At 34.8% G+C, this 16,538-nt stretch overlaps 1 protein-coding gene across 1 annotated transcript; it reads left to right on the top strand.

Moving 5' to 3' along the window:
- The first annotated feature begins 86 nt into the window (after positions 1-86).
- LOC147071910 (UPF0415 protein C7orf25 homolog) lies at positions 87-16,248 on the top strand. Its single transcript, XM_085947489.1, has 8 exons — positions 87-357; positions 760-943; positions 7,209-7,345; positions 8,302-8,471; positions 10,439-10,680; positions 12,567-12,701; positions 14,603-14,745; positions 15,274-16,248. The coding sequence occupies exons 1-8, from the start codon at positions 205-207 to the stop codon at positions 15,364-15,366; spliced, it is 1,257 nt and encodes a 418-aa protein (XP_085803615.1). The 5' UTR covers positions 87-204; the 3' UTR covers positions 15,367-16,248.
- The last annotated feature ends 290 nt before the right edge of the window (positions 16,249-16,538 follow it).

Below are 16,538 nucleotides of genomic sequence, written 5' to 3'. Positions count from 1 at the left end.
TTATACCTTATAATCAATTATCTATAATTTTGAAGATTCACAACAAAAAAATGTTCCATGTAATTATTTTTCGGAAATACTTTTTCACACTATTGGCAGAGAAAAACGTGGTAACACTGGAATGACACATCTGTCAGAATTATTACAATGGACTGTCTTGCCAGCTGATGCCTGATACTGCGTTAAAAGAATATTTATTTGAAAATGGAGAAGACCAATTCTGAGTTGTTAGAAGAAGTTGAGAGAAAAATTCACTTCGGTGAAGAATTGATTAAAAAATTGGCCGAAATTCAACACATCGATGGTGTACCAAAACTTCAAAGAAAAATCAAACAAGAAATAATTTTCTTGAAGAAGGTAGGTATTGAGTAAGAATATTACTTATCTTGTAAATAAATACCAGTAAAATATCTCCATGACTTGATTATACTGTGGAGATTTATTTACTTAAATATATTTCTATTTCTTCACTTAAACATTATTATACTTATAGGTTTTTTTTAGTAGATATTGAATGTTCTATTCCATAATTTGAAGGTAACTTTACTGTTGAATAGAAGAATGTTGTTACTGTATCAGTTATTAGAAGGAAACAATGAAGGCTATTTAAGTAATAATCATTCAAAATCATGATTATTAAGTTAATCGAAACAGTTTTGTTGAAGCTGAAAGATTCATAATAAATGTATGCAGTAGGTAACCTTGGATATATTATTTAACTGGTAATATATATATATTATAATTATTATGTCTTGACAGTTACGAAGTTCGCAGCATGTTAAGAAGGAACAATTATCCTGTTCTAATCTGCGACATCTTGAAGCAGTCGTGGACTGTTCCTTAAGGCCAGGAGTTATATCTGTTAGCAAAGTTATGCAGACACACCAAGGAAGTAAAGTCAGTATTGATGTCATCAGTGAAAATGGAAAAGTATGGACGAAAGGTAATTCATTACATGACATTATTAAACAAAGTATAGGGTTTTTGGTACATGTCGGTTATGGGGAAGCCAGGCGGGAACCTCGCTTATTGTCATTGCTGATTTTGGCAAAATTCAAGAATGAAAACCAAACCTAACGTAACCTAACTTAATGATACACCCGTTACAGGCGGGCTTCTCCCGGTGTAAAATAATCATTTAGTAGCTTAAGTCGAAACGTAACCCTGACCTCTAGAAACGGCTTCATAAAACATCTAATCTGATTCCTTGCTCAACCACGTAAGTATTTTTTTTTTTTATTTAAAAAGTAAAAATGATGATGGATGAAAGAGATAATTTTAAGTCTAAATATAAGGATTCAAAAATAATAAATTTTGCCGCGCATTGTGCATGAAATCCTCGCGCGCCGGCGCCAGGGTCAGGCTCGTGATTCGCCGAATCAAAGATCACGCGATAAAATTTGGCCAATCACGAGAGTCCTTTTTGCTGGAATGGCGTGGGTACGCGAAGTTTGAAAAAGAAAAAAGTAATTAGTAAGCGTCCCCTTTCCGATAGGTACGGACCTGACGACTACAACTGTAAAAATCCCAAATGTAATTTGTAAAACTAAAAATGTAAAATATAAGAAGACCACGTTACGAGCCAAAAGACCGAGTTTTATTTATACTCCGAACGTTGAAGTTTCTTTTTTTTGTGAATCCGGGGTTCGATGAACACCTGAGCTAGCCGCTGGAACCCCGGGGATCTCAATGGCGCCCAACGTGGGGCTCGAAGAATCGCATGGATTCTTCCGAACCCGCGAAATAAAATTTACGCCCGCGAACGCTAAATAAAAGTTTATGATCCAGGAGCCGGAACAACCAAGAAATGGTTAACTAAAAAGTGGACTCCGACGTAACCCTTATCGAAGAAGAAGTGCTGTCTCCAACATCAAACCGGGAGAGCCCTCTGGTGTTCGAAGACAGTCCACATACGGAGCTGACCGCGCCTAGCGTCGTGCTGGAGACCGTAGCACCAGCGCGTCTCCAGTACGGCGAATGGCTGCACAAATCCCACCTATGGAGACCAGACACATCATCGACGGTATCCAGCGAGGAGGGCTCGTAGAGGCCACGGCCCACTCGCGACGAAAAACGGCGAGCAAAATGCCGATTTTCCTAGGGTATCACTAACATGTTGTGTACCCTATTCGACCACGGGATATTCGGTGAGGACAGAAAAAGGAAACGGGAAGCCAGGGAGCCTCAAAAGAGGGCTGAGAAGGCGCGCAAGCTGAGAGGAATCAAAGAAGCTGTGCGGGCGCAGGCTCGACCACGAGGAGATGAAGCAGGACCAGTCGCCAACCCTCGAGTCAAGGGTGAACGCCGAGTTCCTGTTGGAAGTGAAATGTGTAGATTATACGAATAAAACATCCGGAAATTCTTCTAATTACGGATATAAAGTTAATTAAGGACAAACTTTCTGAGCCTTGTAATCTTAAGTTCATTAGTACGAAAAATGTACATTCTAGTTTTAAAAATAACGCTTCGCAAAGTGACGCCAATTCTTTCCGTTCAAATAAAGTAAATTTCGAGAACATTAACTGAACATTAGAATTCGAAAACATTAACATTGAAAATCGCAAACAATTTTATAAACGGGAAAGAGGATATTCTACAGTAGCGCGAAACCTGTTTCAAAGTTACGCCGTGTTAATAATTTGAATTCAAAGAGAAACGAGGAAAATAGTATACGACCGTCACTATTATTTCTTTACAAATTACCAATCGTAAATTTAACACAGCGAAAACGGAACGGGAATAATACGGCATCACTCGACGAAGTGTATATAGTTGTTATGTTAAATTTTAATAATAAGTTAAAATTAGGTATAAGAGGATGAAAGTAGAGATTGTATGCTTGTGATAAAAAAAAAATGAGTCAATAAGCCGTAAATTTCTCAAATTTCTTCGGGTTTCAAAAAAAAAAAAAAAAAATAATAAAACGTGAGAGGCACCGCAAATCAGCGCGGCGCGCCTTTGGAATAGGATATCGGGCGCGTAAAACGAAACAACAATTTTTTTTTTTAATAAAATGGGTTTCACTAAAAATAAAGTTAATTACACAGTTTTAAGTGTACTGATTCAGAAATAAATATAATGAGAGGGTGGAATATTTCAATTTTTAATATCAATGTGATTTATACAGTCAATACAATGTTGCAAAATAATTATGGGTATTAGGGTAAAATATTAAAAGTGATAGTAAGTACCATAAGTACAATGGGAAGATTTTATATAAAATTAGTAGCTATTTAATGTATGGGGTAGGAGTAATTAATAAAGTAAACTCGAATAAATTTAAAGTACAGGAAGTCTAATGAACGGATAAATTACTAAAGAAAGAAAAAGAATAAATACAGATGAAGACAATTTGGAAGCACAAAGGGAGCCACCTCTTGAAGTAAGCGCATCCAAAGGCAGCGTAGCCGAAAATTCATGATACCAAAGCTTGATGGTGTGGAGAGTGCGCACTCTCCTTTCTCGCGCAGGTTCATGGAGAGACTAGGGACGTGACGCCTGAAAGATATCGTGAAACAACAAGAGGTACTTCCGAAGTGTAACCATCAAAAAAAAAAAAGAAAGGGAAAAGGATACTTATTGTAAACATCCATCCTATTACCTGTGGGAGAGCCGTGCCGCCGTCAACGAGCCTGGCCGTTGTACCGCTATACGATGCCTTGCCCGCAGTAATAGGAACAGATGGAGACACAGTACCTGTCCATCTATGAGGTGATACTCCAGAGACCAGCAGATCAGTGGAAAACTTTCCACAGAAGGATATCCGCTGCTCGAAACGAGCCTGGCTCAATAGTAACGCCACTACCACGCCCTGGTTGCAAAGGCAGACGACGCCAAACGAGGTACGCTCCTATTGCACCAGAAGAAGAAAAACGTAACACGAAATAATAATTCCGAACGAGGGCCAAACGTCTACAAATGTAGCCTCTCGGAATACAAAAAACTGGACAGCCCAAGAGTCAAAGACTGCAGCTCCACGACCCCTCCGCTGACTAGTATAAAAGAACGAAAAGAATAACAAAAACATTACGAAAACAAAATAAACGCACGACATTACAGGAGAAAAATAAAATAATAATAAATTATGACAAATGATAATAAGAAAGGAAAATAAATCAAACTCTGACTTATTCAGGAGCATTGCTTTGAGCAGGAAAATAGTAATTAAAATAAATATAGAAACAATACATAAAGTTAGTTGTTTTGTTTTTTTGTTAGAATAGTTAGATTGTAGTTGAATTTTTTTATAAACTGTTATCATGCCATGTACTTAACGGATGAACAAGGAATTGGATGGGTGGCCGATGAGATCAGGGCGTACCTTTCGACTTTAATCCAGATGGGGCGAATGATACACCCGTTACAGGCGGGCTTCTCCCGGTGTAAAATAATCATTTAGTAGCTTAAGTCGAAACGTAACCCTGACCTCTAGAAACGGCTTCATAAAACATCTAATCTGATTCCTTGCTCAACCACGTAAGTATTTTTTTTTTTTATTTAAAAAGTAAAAATGATGATGGATGAAAGAGATAATTTTAAGTCTAAATATAAGGATTCAAAAATAATAAATTTTGCCGCGCATTGTGCATGAAATCCTCGCGCGCCGGCGCCAGGGTCAGGCTCGTGATTCGCCGAATCAAAGATCACGCGATAAAATTTGGCCAATCACGAGAGTCCTTTTTGCTGGAATGGCGTGGGTACGCGAAGTTTGAAAAAGAAAAAAGTAATTAGTAAGCGTCCCCTTTCCGATAGGTACGGACCTGACGACTACAACTGTAAAAATCCCAAATGTAATTTGTAAAACTAAAAATGTAAAATATAAGAAGACCACGTTACGAGCCAAAAGACCGAGTTTTATTTATACTCCGAACGTTGAAGTTTCTTTTTTTTGTGAATCCGGGGTTCGATGAACACCTGAGCTAGCCGCTGGAACCCCGGGGATCTCATTAACCTAACCTAAACTTACCCAACCTAACAAATAATCCAGTAAGTATATCGGCAATTTTCAAAATGTGTTTGCCGCTGGCTTCCCCATAACTGACTTGTACTGGGTTTTTCATTAAGAACCAGTGATCTTTGAATGCTGCTGTAGTAAATCCATAGTCTATCGGCATGTATGACATTTGGCGATATCTTGTTTAAACCTCATGCTTGTCAGATCTATACCTTTTGATGGAGGCCAAAAGAAATCCCGGATCATCAGCCTCCGGTCAGCCAGTTCCGAATTGGAACTATAACAATATAGAATTTAAACCTTTATTCCTTTTGTGGCCATGTTACATTATGCTGTTCGACTAACATGGAAAGACATCTTTAGATTCGTTTAGTTGACTCAATTATCTATTTATCGAACTGGATTATCAACAATTTAATGTTATACAGTCATGATTAAAAAAATTTAAATTTTACAATCCAAATCCACCGAAGAGGTTCTTTAAGGGGGGACATGCTCGTCGAAGGTCAAAATTGAGTTTTTATTGTATTTTCAAACCATGATCCTGGACACTCCTTAAACGTTGTAGATAATCTATTTATATAATTTTGAAGGCTTATTATCCTTTATAGTCATTTTAAACATTTGATGACTGCATGAAGTATTTTTGTTACATAAAATAGTATTCTTTTAAACCTCTCGCTCTAATGTTTTAGAATATAGTCATATTTCGGTACAGAACTGTGCAGTGGTGTTAAAATTTTTTACATTTATTAATTTTTAAACGCATTCATAAAACCATTAGTATAATTTATTACGAGATAATTTTTGTAAAATATTCACGATAAAAAATTATTTTGATAATCTCTGTGATCCCAAATTTGACAAGAATTAGGCATTTTATTATTCAAAAAATCGGCAAGATTAACACATTTGAAGATAATTCTAAAGATATTTATTATAAGCTATGTCTTTGACCATTCAAGTGTGATAAAAATCTTATGAATAATGATTGCTTTATAATAAGTATTGACCTAAGAATAAGGTAGTGTTTTTTTGAAATACGCCATTTCTTTTGTCATTCCCTAGTGGTTAAGCTACAACATACGGCCGTAGCCATAAAATGACAAACTATAATTAAAGTAGGGAGTAAAATTATGTTAACGCGCGTGTTTGAACATGTACCTAACCGAATTTTTTTAAATTTTTTTTTAAACGGTACATGTTCAAACACGCGCGTTAATATCATTTTACTCCCTACTTCAATTATGGTTTGTTAATTTATGGCTACGGCCGTATGTTGTAGCTTAACCACTGGGGAATGACAAAAGAAATGGCATATTTCAAAAAAACACTACCTTATTCTTAGGTCAATAATTATTATAAAGCAATCATTATTCATAAGACGTTTATCATACTTGAATGGCCAAAGACATAGCTTATAATACGTATCTTTAGAATCATCTTGAAATGTGTTAATCTTGCCGATTTTTTGAATAATAAAATGCCTAATTCTTGTCAAATTTGGGATCACAGAGATTATCAATATAATTTTTTATCGTGAATATTTTACAAAAATTATCTCGTAATAAATTATGCTAATGGTTTTATAAATACGTTTAAAAATTAATACATGTAAAAAATCTTAACATCACTGCACAGTTATGTACCGAAATATGACTATATTCTAAAACATTAGAGCGAGAGGTTTAAAAGAATACTATTTTATGTAACAAAAATACTTCATGCAGTCATCAAATGTTTAAAATAACTATAAAGGATAATAAGGCTTTAAAATTATATAAATAGATCATCTACAACGTTTAAGGAGTGTCCAGGATCATGGTTTGAATATACAATAAAATCTCAATTTTGACCTTCGACGAGCATGTCCCCCCTTAACAGATTTTTGTTTTGACGGCTCTTGTGGTGCAGTGCGTAAGGCGCTGTCCTTTCATCCGGGAGCTGCGGGTTCGAACCCAGTGAGGACACAATATAATATTTATGTGAAATTCTCAAAGCCTGGGTGATCCAGTATATCGGCTATTTTAAAAATGTGTTTGCCGCTGTATCCGGGATAACCGACTAGTACCGTTTTTTTTTGTAGGGTATATCGTTTTTATTTTGCGTATTATTGTTAAATAATAATTGTTATTTATTTAGGTTAATGATGGTTGCTAACAGTTGATATTATTTGAAAAAAACGTATAAGTAATATTGTTTTTGGCAGAGTTGATAATGTTGAATTATTATTATATTTTTTCTTTCCTTTCAGTTATTGCACGAAACCCTCGATCACTATCAGCGTTAAGTGGTGGAAATGCATCATATGGAGCTAGATCAGTGTTAGATCAGGCGCAAGACTATTTGGATTGTGCGAAACAACATCCATCATTTTATCAAACTCCACAGGTATGTATTTAGATGATCTACTAGATAGTACACAGTTTGATTTTTTAGAACAAAATAAATATCTGAAACCTGCGGTTGTAAAATTTACCATAATTATTAATTATAACTATAAAATCAGTATTCTCTTTTTTTTTTTTTAAACTGTGTCCTATCCTAAGAAGATCATAAGATGGAGCTCCACAGGGTGGAGGTTGTATTAACAGATTTTTGTTTTTTACGAGAAATGGATGTTGGCCACTGGCTCAATCTATTAAGTCCATACTCTGGGTCCAAACACTGTTGAAAAACATGTGAATTTGCTAGATTCAGAATTCAAACCCACGACATTATAAGCCTGATGCGTAATCCCGGTAATAAATGTTTAATTTGAGTGAATTTAATAAGTCTTTATCGTTGTTGAAGACAAACATCAGTCACAAAATGATCTGGCATTGCAAACATACAGGTGTTTACAACACAATATTTTAATTCTAAAATAGTCCTGGCGTGTGCAATAATTTATGTTTTAGCCGTATAATTTCAAAGTTAATCAAAAGCAAAATAGTTTATCAATACTTAAATATTATTACGATATAGTGGGCAATAAAAAGCCGGGTGATTCCCGCATTATTACTTTGATATTTCAATTCAAACTTTTGATGTTTTGTTCGCATTGTGTTGTAAAATAACCTTTTAAAATTGGAAAAATAAAAACAAATACATAAATACTTAATATTCACATAAACATATCTCGAAAGAATCATAATTATATTGATTTATTTTTAAGATGTTTATTATGAAAACAAGTGTCTTGAAAACATGCACATTTTTGTGTTTCACTCCTGTACCGTCTTAACAAGACGGTTGCTTAAAATTCATATGTTATTCAATCACAAAGTAATACATAGAATGTGCAAGTTTGTACAATTAATTAAAAGACATCATTCGTATAATTTTACCATCTGTTATGTTTGTAGGTGATATTCGAATTTGTCAGTGGCATAGAAGACGTACTGGCAGCAAAATTACAAGATCTCGGAATAGTTATTAAAGGTTCTCTCGTGCCGACTTACACTGACTTTCTAGATGAGTCGGATTCTGAATGCAGCAGTTCCGACGATGAAGATTTTCAGAATATTGCCAGTTGGTAAATATATTTATAATCTAGTCAATCTTTTTGTAGGTTTCTATTGACGGTAGTTGACTGTTGTTTGTATCGTACCTAAATCATAGGAAAAATTAATTTGCGCGATTTCACATTTATCATTTTCCGGGTAAATGGTTATCTGTCATTCATGTAAATAATTACACTAACTGAGGTATTTTAAATTTAAATTTCATCAAGAAATGGCTACCAACTTTGTAATTATTGATATTATTACTTAAACATGATAATTATATAGTCGGAGTACATAATCCAAATTTTCAGCTATGCAGTCCTTGCACTTGATTAAATACTTACTAATGTTGCCAACCGTACTATATTTATTGTACAATCTACAATACTAAAATTCTGAATTTGCAAAAATGTAAAATAGTAAGTTGTATTACATTTCAACATAGAGTAACTTTTTATGGCAATATGATACGGCAATTTGTTTGTCATAAATAGTTCCCCAAAACACAAAAATTGTATCTAGTCTATGTTGTCGAAACTTTCCATCTATTGCCCATGCTTTCTGGCAGCATGGTTGGTCGATATATCAAATATTGAATGCAATCCACAATAATTCCTAGTTCAATCTATTTCTTTCTTGCTCTGCTCTTCATATGTGCGTCTCTGTTTGACCTGCCATCGGCATACCTCACCCCTAGCAACAACAAAAATATTGTAGTGACATTAATATAATTTTTCGCCGTGTCGTTATTAATATCATTATGGTGTTATTACTAATCGTCAATTCACACTACGTACAATGAATAATTGGACAAACGACAGGGTATTGGAGCTTATTATTGAGGTTTATTTATGATTCGAATATGAAAGGCCAACTATCAAAGCTGCACAAATGTCTGGTTCTGGAACAATGTGAGCAATTGGAAGAGTTGAACACCTTGAATAAATACATTTAACTCCTGTATGAGTCTCCAGTTGCCAAAAATGGAAGAGTGATTGGCAGTATTGCAAAACCGATTGCTTTCTTTATAACTGTATCTACTTTCTTTTTCTTCGCACTAATTATATTTAACAAACACCTACCTAATAAAAGCCAATTTTTGACATTCTTGTAAAGTTTTTAAATAAATAATTATCAATAACTCTAATACCTGGTGTATATTACTTATTGTTTCACGTTTGTTTAAGTAGGACCTAATCCAAATCCTTCTTTTATTTTGGATTTGTTTATGTCATTATTTAGGACGATAGAGGCGAACATGCCGGTAAAAAAATGAACTACTCATTTTGAGCTTAACCGATTTTCAATACGACCTGTCAGATAGTAGTATAAAATGACAACCTCGCGTCTCGCTTACTCTTGAAGAATGAGATTGTAGAGACAGTCAGCACTTTTATGTGTAAACAGTTATTGTCAGGATAGTTTAAAATAAGCACGATTGCCAACAGTAATTTCATGCACATGTACAGGCGCTATTATGCTCCAGAAACTTCATTGTCGACCGTTGTTGCTTTATCTCAAATCACGTGTACGCAAAAAATACATCGGCCTCATTTGACCGACACTGATGTCGGGTCATACATTGCCCAGCAACTGGGCAATAGTTGCACCATTTTTTTGGCGATTGTATCGGCAATCTGCAATTTTTGATGCTCGTTTACGGGCCCCTTTAGTTGTTTCTGTAGAAGTATTCAGCCATAAATGCAGCTCTATAATTCTTGATCTTAGCTTGTTCTCGTTATGTCTCTCATGTTCCAAACCAGACGAGTACGCTACCGAGAGAGTGAATTCAACTGAGTCAACAACCTGAACCTTATATGTGTGTAGACGTTTATTCGGTCGAGTTTGCTGCTCGGCAGAGTAGTCAACCAAGTAATCACGGCTCAGTATTCGTCAGGTATAAACTACGTTTTAAGGTCTGCTGTAAAGTACATATTTGCTGCAAGTAAAACTCCTAGCTTTTCTGTGCTGAAGTTCTTTGTTATCATTTTTTTAGCATTCAATCTGGATTGGAGAAAACATCATTCGAAACACCCTACTCGGACGACATCTCAAGTGATCAGAAAGAATTGATTGAATTGAACACGTTAAACCTTGATGTAACAACAATGATGGCATTTGTCAGCAATCTGACGAATGGCAGCCATAATTTTGTCTTTCAACAGCCGTTACTGAGCCAGCAAGCCATTTGGGAAGCAAAGCGACCCGTCAAACCAATTTTGGATGAACTATTTAAAGGTTGGTTTGCTTGTATTTATATTCAAAATAAATTTGTTAGAAACAGAGAATGTGTTGGTGAAAAACATTGACAGTATCTATGACAGTTTGTTCTAGAGTCGGCAATAAATTGATGAAATTAAATGTTTTAGTGAAATTCTTTAAAATGGTTCAGTTTTTGACAATGCTGACAATAAGATATTAGTGTGAAGTTCACCATCAATGAATCCACAATGCAAAATTATTTGCAGATAATTTTAACATTAGTCCATGAGTACATTTTTAGCTTCACATTGTTATATTTAGGCTCCGTCTAGTGGAGTAGGTTTTCTCAATGTCTTTTGTTAAAAATAGGTAGAACACTAATAATTACTGTATTAAGGCTTGTTTACACAGACTTAGTGCTAATCATTAGTACTCACCAGGGACGGCTCTTGTATAGGAGCAAAGGGTGCACTGATCTCCCAAATTATTATGTGTAATAGTATGTACGTCTTCAAATACCTACATATTGTATTAATTAATAATTATTGTAAAATATTTTTAATTTCTCGCCCATTCTCTACGCGCATGCACAGAGTAATTTCTGGCGTATTGCGTCGGCCGCTAAGCCTGTGTATCCTACGACCTACACTATACATGTACGTCTTTCATAGTATTTGTAGAAGGTGCAAAATATGAACTGTCTCCCCATGCCCGTAGACGTTTTTTTGCACTCTACTGATGTGGGCTCAGTGAACGTATAATAATATTACATCGGTTGGTGCAGTGTTCTCTGAGAGTTTCCAATCTTAACCGAGAGATGACGCGTTCAACTGGCGCATATTATAATAATAAGTTCACGCGCCTATGCAGTAGGTAAAAGTTTCCTGTGCAGTATTTCAAAATACTATTATATGAGGTGAATGCTCCGTTGTATGATTTCATATAAAATTGAATCAATCAAAATATCGATTAGAGTAATATTGTGATCAATATGTTAGGTATAGCAATCTCAACATACAAATACCAATTTTATAATTATTTTACATTTCAAAATTGAAGACTAAATAATTTTAATATACCTACAGCAAAGTAAACGTTTGAATTTAAGTAACATAATATATACTGTTAACCTTTGCAAAATATTATGTAGGTAGGTACTACAACTTTTTACGTAAGTACCTATTTATACTATTATTTTTGATGCAGAATGTCTTTCAAATCAGTCCCATTTAGAGTGCAATGCTGAAGTTGAGGTGTACAAAAGTAGTAGCAAATTTTTAACATATAGTAACAAGTGATCTCCCATTGGAATATAAATGATCCATAGTATTTATCAAAAATGATACAGCGTGTATATGAGAAGAATGTGTGATGAAACGAGCGAAAGAGTAATGTAATGCCCATGACTCACGTACCTACTACCTATCGGGGTTACACAAATGAGGGGTTTGCGAATTTTTCTCAATGACACATGTCTAAAATACTTACATCAGTTACGATTTATGGAAGATAGGAGTGACAAACGTGGCAACTATGTTAGCACATATAAAATATAATTAGGTACAATAAAATCAAAAAGAGTGTGGACCTATGCCTTTTGCATCATACCAGAGGTTTGAACTTTGGCAAACAAATAATGCTGTCCGTGAAATAAGCATCGTTTCATTTCTCAACCCCCAAGATGTATTCTATATTTAAGTAAAAGCCTACCTGCACCACGAAGGCTATTGCCGATTTTTTTTCAATACCACTTTTGCACTCCCTAATTTTATTATCACCGGCCGCCACTGGTACTCACTACTCGTGCTAATTCGCCATGTGTAAAACAGGCCAAATGTGTTGGTATTAGTGCAAGTAACAAGTACTAATGATTAGTACTAAGCCCATGTAAACAAACCCTTACTTAGGTATTTTTTTTGCAGATAAATGTTTAGTGTGTTGTGAAGCAGCGTGGGATGACTTCAAAAAGATTGTAGACGTTTTGGGAGGACCACAGGAAAAGCGAAGGGCGGCTGACCTTAAGGCGAGACTTACTGTCATGCCAGATGATGAAAATGGTGAGTTCTATAGATGTTATTGTTTTCATCGTATCACTATGTGTGCACTATGGGTCACATCCAGGGTCGCAAGTATTGCGACCTAAGCTGCCTAATCGTAAAATGTTTGACCAAGAGATTGCAGCTGTTATGTATTTATATGGTCTTTCTCGCAAATGCAGAAAATTATAATGGATTTTATAGTATATAAATAAATATCTTCTTCTTTCTGGTTCTACAACCCAATGTGGTTTATGGCTTCCTCCAATATCCAACTTGACACTGTCCGGTTTCCCGAATGTCAGTTTCTTTGTCATGTGTGACTCGTTCATCCTATGTACATGGCTCAGCCATCTGATGTGGCCCAATTTGATGGACTGCATGGTGTGCGGGCCCCCATACAAAGCGTACATCTCGTAATTGTTTTTTCGTATTCACCCCAACTGTTTATCATTGATGGGTCCGAAGATACCGTGTAGCACATTCCATTCAAATAAGCCCAACATTTTTTCCATGTCTTTCGTCATGCACCAGGTCCCAGAGCATGTGATACATGACGAATGGTCTCATTAGTGTTTTGTACAAGCTATATTTCAAATGTCTGTTCAATGCCTTAAGGTTCGAATACATTATCATCATGTTGTGTGCTGTCACAGTAAGCTGCCGCTATGGGAAAATAATGTGTAATGTCGTTTTTCTTGGTATTTAAAATGTTATCAGACTGATGCTCCCATACTGTTGCACATTTTGAACCTTTAAACGAACATTGTCAGTGAGCAAAATCTGTCGAAATGGCCAGAACAATAATGAGGTCACCTCATGCGTATCGCGCTATATCGCCAACCGCATCACTCAATGAACATTTTTTATTATGTTCTGCATGCTTGTTGTGCTCTTTGTTTTTATTTTTTTTCTTTATAGATATTCTATTAAATTTTTACCTATGTCTGGTCTATCTATGTGGTCTGCTGGTTGGATTCTGTTCAAAATATTATCTATGGATGCAATATCGCAAGTAATTTTAATAATTTTAATATACGCACAAGTAGAAACTGTTGAATTGAAATTACCATTAATAATATTTCAAAATACTAATATTCTGCGGAATGATGAAACCATGGACTAAATTTGTAGCCGTACCAGCACGTGACGTGATCATAATGTAATCGCAGCATTATTCGCATGTTTTATATTCATAAATAAAAATATGAAATATGCTTATTTTGATAATTAAATATTTCTTCTTTGCCGTATCCTTTACATGAAAGTCACCAGTAGAGTGAATCCGTTGATTTTCCATTAACCAGTAGCAGTACCAGTATTTCAGTTCCCATTATTTCTGAGTTCCCTGGTAGGTATGTATAAGTTTTTAATAATGCATGCTGTCACAATTGGTTTATCAATTAAAACACATGAAATATATAGGTACATACTGTGAAAAATAATTTATTTGTTAATATGTTATACAAAAATAGTAAAATAAGTGAATAATTAAATTACCTACGTGTAGGTATCTACCAAGGTTTGGAATTTCGACCCTTTGGTATAAACTATATAACTCAGCTGACTTGTTTGAAATTTTCTATTCTGAGAACTGTTCATAATATGTAAATAAAATTTATACAAAGAGAGGAATTGTACCATTTACGATATAGGAAATTTGGCACCTGGCTGTTTTGTGTAAAGAATGATAATGCATTTATTTATAGGTTGAAGAGTTTGAAATTTTGTGTGAGCATAGTAAACATGCTATATAACAAAACGCCATCAAAATCTCATTTTTGGTCAAAAGTGTAGTTAGCTGGTTTGCAGATTAATGACCTCACCAAACCACACCCCGCGCCAGTCGTTATGTTGAATCTTCACAGCCTAACTCCACCCCTCGCCACTGTTATATATATATATATGATATACATTGACAGGGCCAGATGAGCCAAAGCGAGCTGATTTGCGAGTGAGAGGAAGAATAAGACTCCGTTCCAAGATGGTCTTCAACTTTGGCCAGAGGATAAGAGCATTGACCATTTCTGCTAATGAGGGATTTGTTCGTGCAGCTAGACAGCAGGTAAATTGATGTCACCGTCGGTCAGCTTGTTATTTTATCCAGTGATGTACGTATATAACTATTTTGGAACCCTTAACTCTGTTTAATGGAGTTAAGAACCTCAAACCGAATAGGCAAAACAGTTTGAGTTAAATTTTGCCAAAAAATACTATTGTGTCTTGACGTGCTGACATTACTTATATAAATTTATATTAACAGAAATGACATTCAAGAAATTTTACGTTTAGTAGTTTTTTCAAAATTGATAATTTAGTTTATATGAAGTTAAGAGATTAATAGCATTCTTCCGAGAATTCAATATATTTTATATATACTGTAAACTAACCACTTAGTTAGTTAACAAAATTACCTATGTTTTTCTTGTTAAAAAATCACGTAAACACAAATCTCGAAACCTGGGGATTCTACCATTTTCAATCCTGAGAATTCGGGATCAAAATTTTTTATGGGATCCTGGGATAACGTAATATGGACGGGCTGAGACTGATCATGTCATGTCTAATATGTTAAAAATATCTATTTTTACAGGGTGTGACCTATGCAGCTATTATTCATGAGTCCAGAGCTCTTACTGAACAAAAAGAAGCAACGGCTAATGTATGTATCCTCCCAACATCTTGACATTCTCAATTATTCAAGTATTATAATTTACATAATGAATTTATGTACACAATTCAATGACAATATGAATTTAAAATAACATTCGTTTGTGTTTGCTGATTGCATTATTATGAAATTCATAAGTTGGAAAAATCTTAGTAATGTACTCAGTACTAAATATGTAAATCAGAAAAAAAAATTTTTTACCCGAGCGGGATTTGAACATGCATCTTTCACTTGTTGATGCCTGGCGAGTTATCTACCTCGCGGATGTTTCCTAATATGTGCGTAGGTATGTTTCTCAGATTTTTGCAAGTTATCTATTTTAATTAAAATATTTTGCATTCTAAAAATTCAGTATTGAATATAAATAATAAAATTATAATGAAATTGTTGAAAAATACTGAAATCTATAAATAAATCTCTATGGATACAATAGAATCTTACTAGTTCATCACTATATAATGGCGCCGGATTACTGGAATATAATATGGAAAGCTGAAAAATAAAAAACACGCAAATGTGTAAGTATGTTGTCGGCTTTTTCTGGCATTCTAGTCAGCTTATTTATATGTTGGTATCGTTTGAAAGTATTTATGAATTGTGTGACAATACGTCATGAACTGGTTTGTTATCATCAATTGGCTGCATTTCTGATAACTTAGTATTGGTTTAAAATTGTTAAACAGCAAAATTTAATACCTTCCTTTGATGCCATTTTAAAAGAACACAAGCATTCCGTACTGTGAGTGCCACCTTATCACCTGTCAACCAGAAATAAATCCTAGAGAATATATTATGATCAGAGTAAAAGGAAAAGTTGCGACGTGAAACGCAACCGTTTCAATGGTTTTTGTAGAAAAAATATTGAATGAAGCCTGTGCAATGTTTGTGATCGTGTAGAAAGAAAAGAAAAAAGTTTTATCGAATAGGATTTAATGACAGACGAATTTATTAGTAGTAGTCTAATTATCAACACAGCGGACACTGATGACGATGAAAGTACAACAGATATGGATGACGCCAGAATAATTTGACGATAAGTTTTATTTATCATATATACAATATGTTTCCACTCACACATGACTCATTTGAAGCTTGTTTTAGAATAAATATAATGTTAAAATAATAACTTATTAACCAATACTTTCAAATTACACTGACACCGTTTCAAAGTGATTTCGTTGTGGCAG

This window comes from Rhyacophila brunnea, unplaced genomic scaffold (assembly GCF_057557595.1).
Source record: "Rhyacophila brunnea isolate RB1 unplaced genomic scaffold, BYU_Rbru_1.0 scaffold_2, whole genome shotgun sequence".
NCBI lineage: Eukaryota > Metazoa > Arthropoda > Insecta > Trichoptera > Rhyacophilidae > Rhyacophila > Rhyacophila brunnea.
This window is presented reverse-complemented; position numbering and strand designations above follow the sequence as displayed.

Excerpts from the sequence above, each read along its gene's own strand:
- LOC147071910 (XM_085947489.1), top strand. The coding sequence starts at position 205 with ATGGAGAAGACCAATTCTGAGTTGTTAGAAGAAGTTGAGAGAAAAATT. Across the intron at positions 358-759 it reads AAATAATTTTCTTGAAGAAG|TTACGAAGTTCGCAGCATGT; the intron begins GTAGGTATTGAG and ends ATGTCTTGACAG. Across the intron at positions 7,346-8,301 it reads CATTTTATCAAACTCCACAG|GTGATATTCGAATTTGTCAG; the intron begins GTATGTATTTAG and ends TTATGTTTGTAG.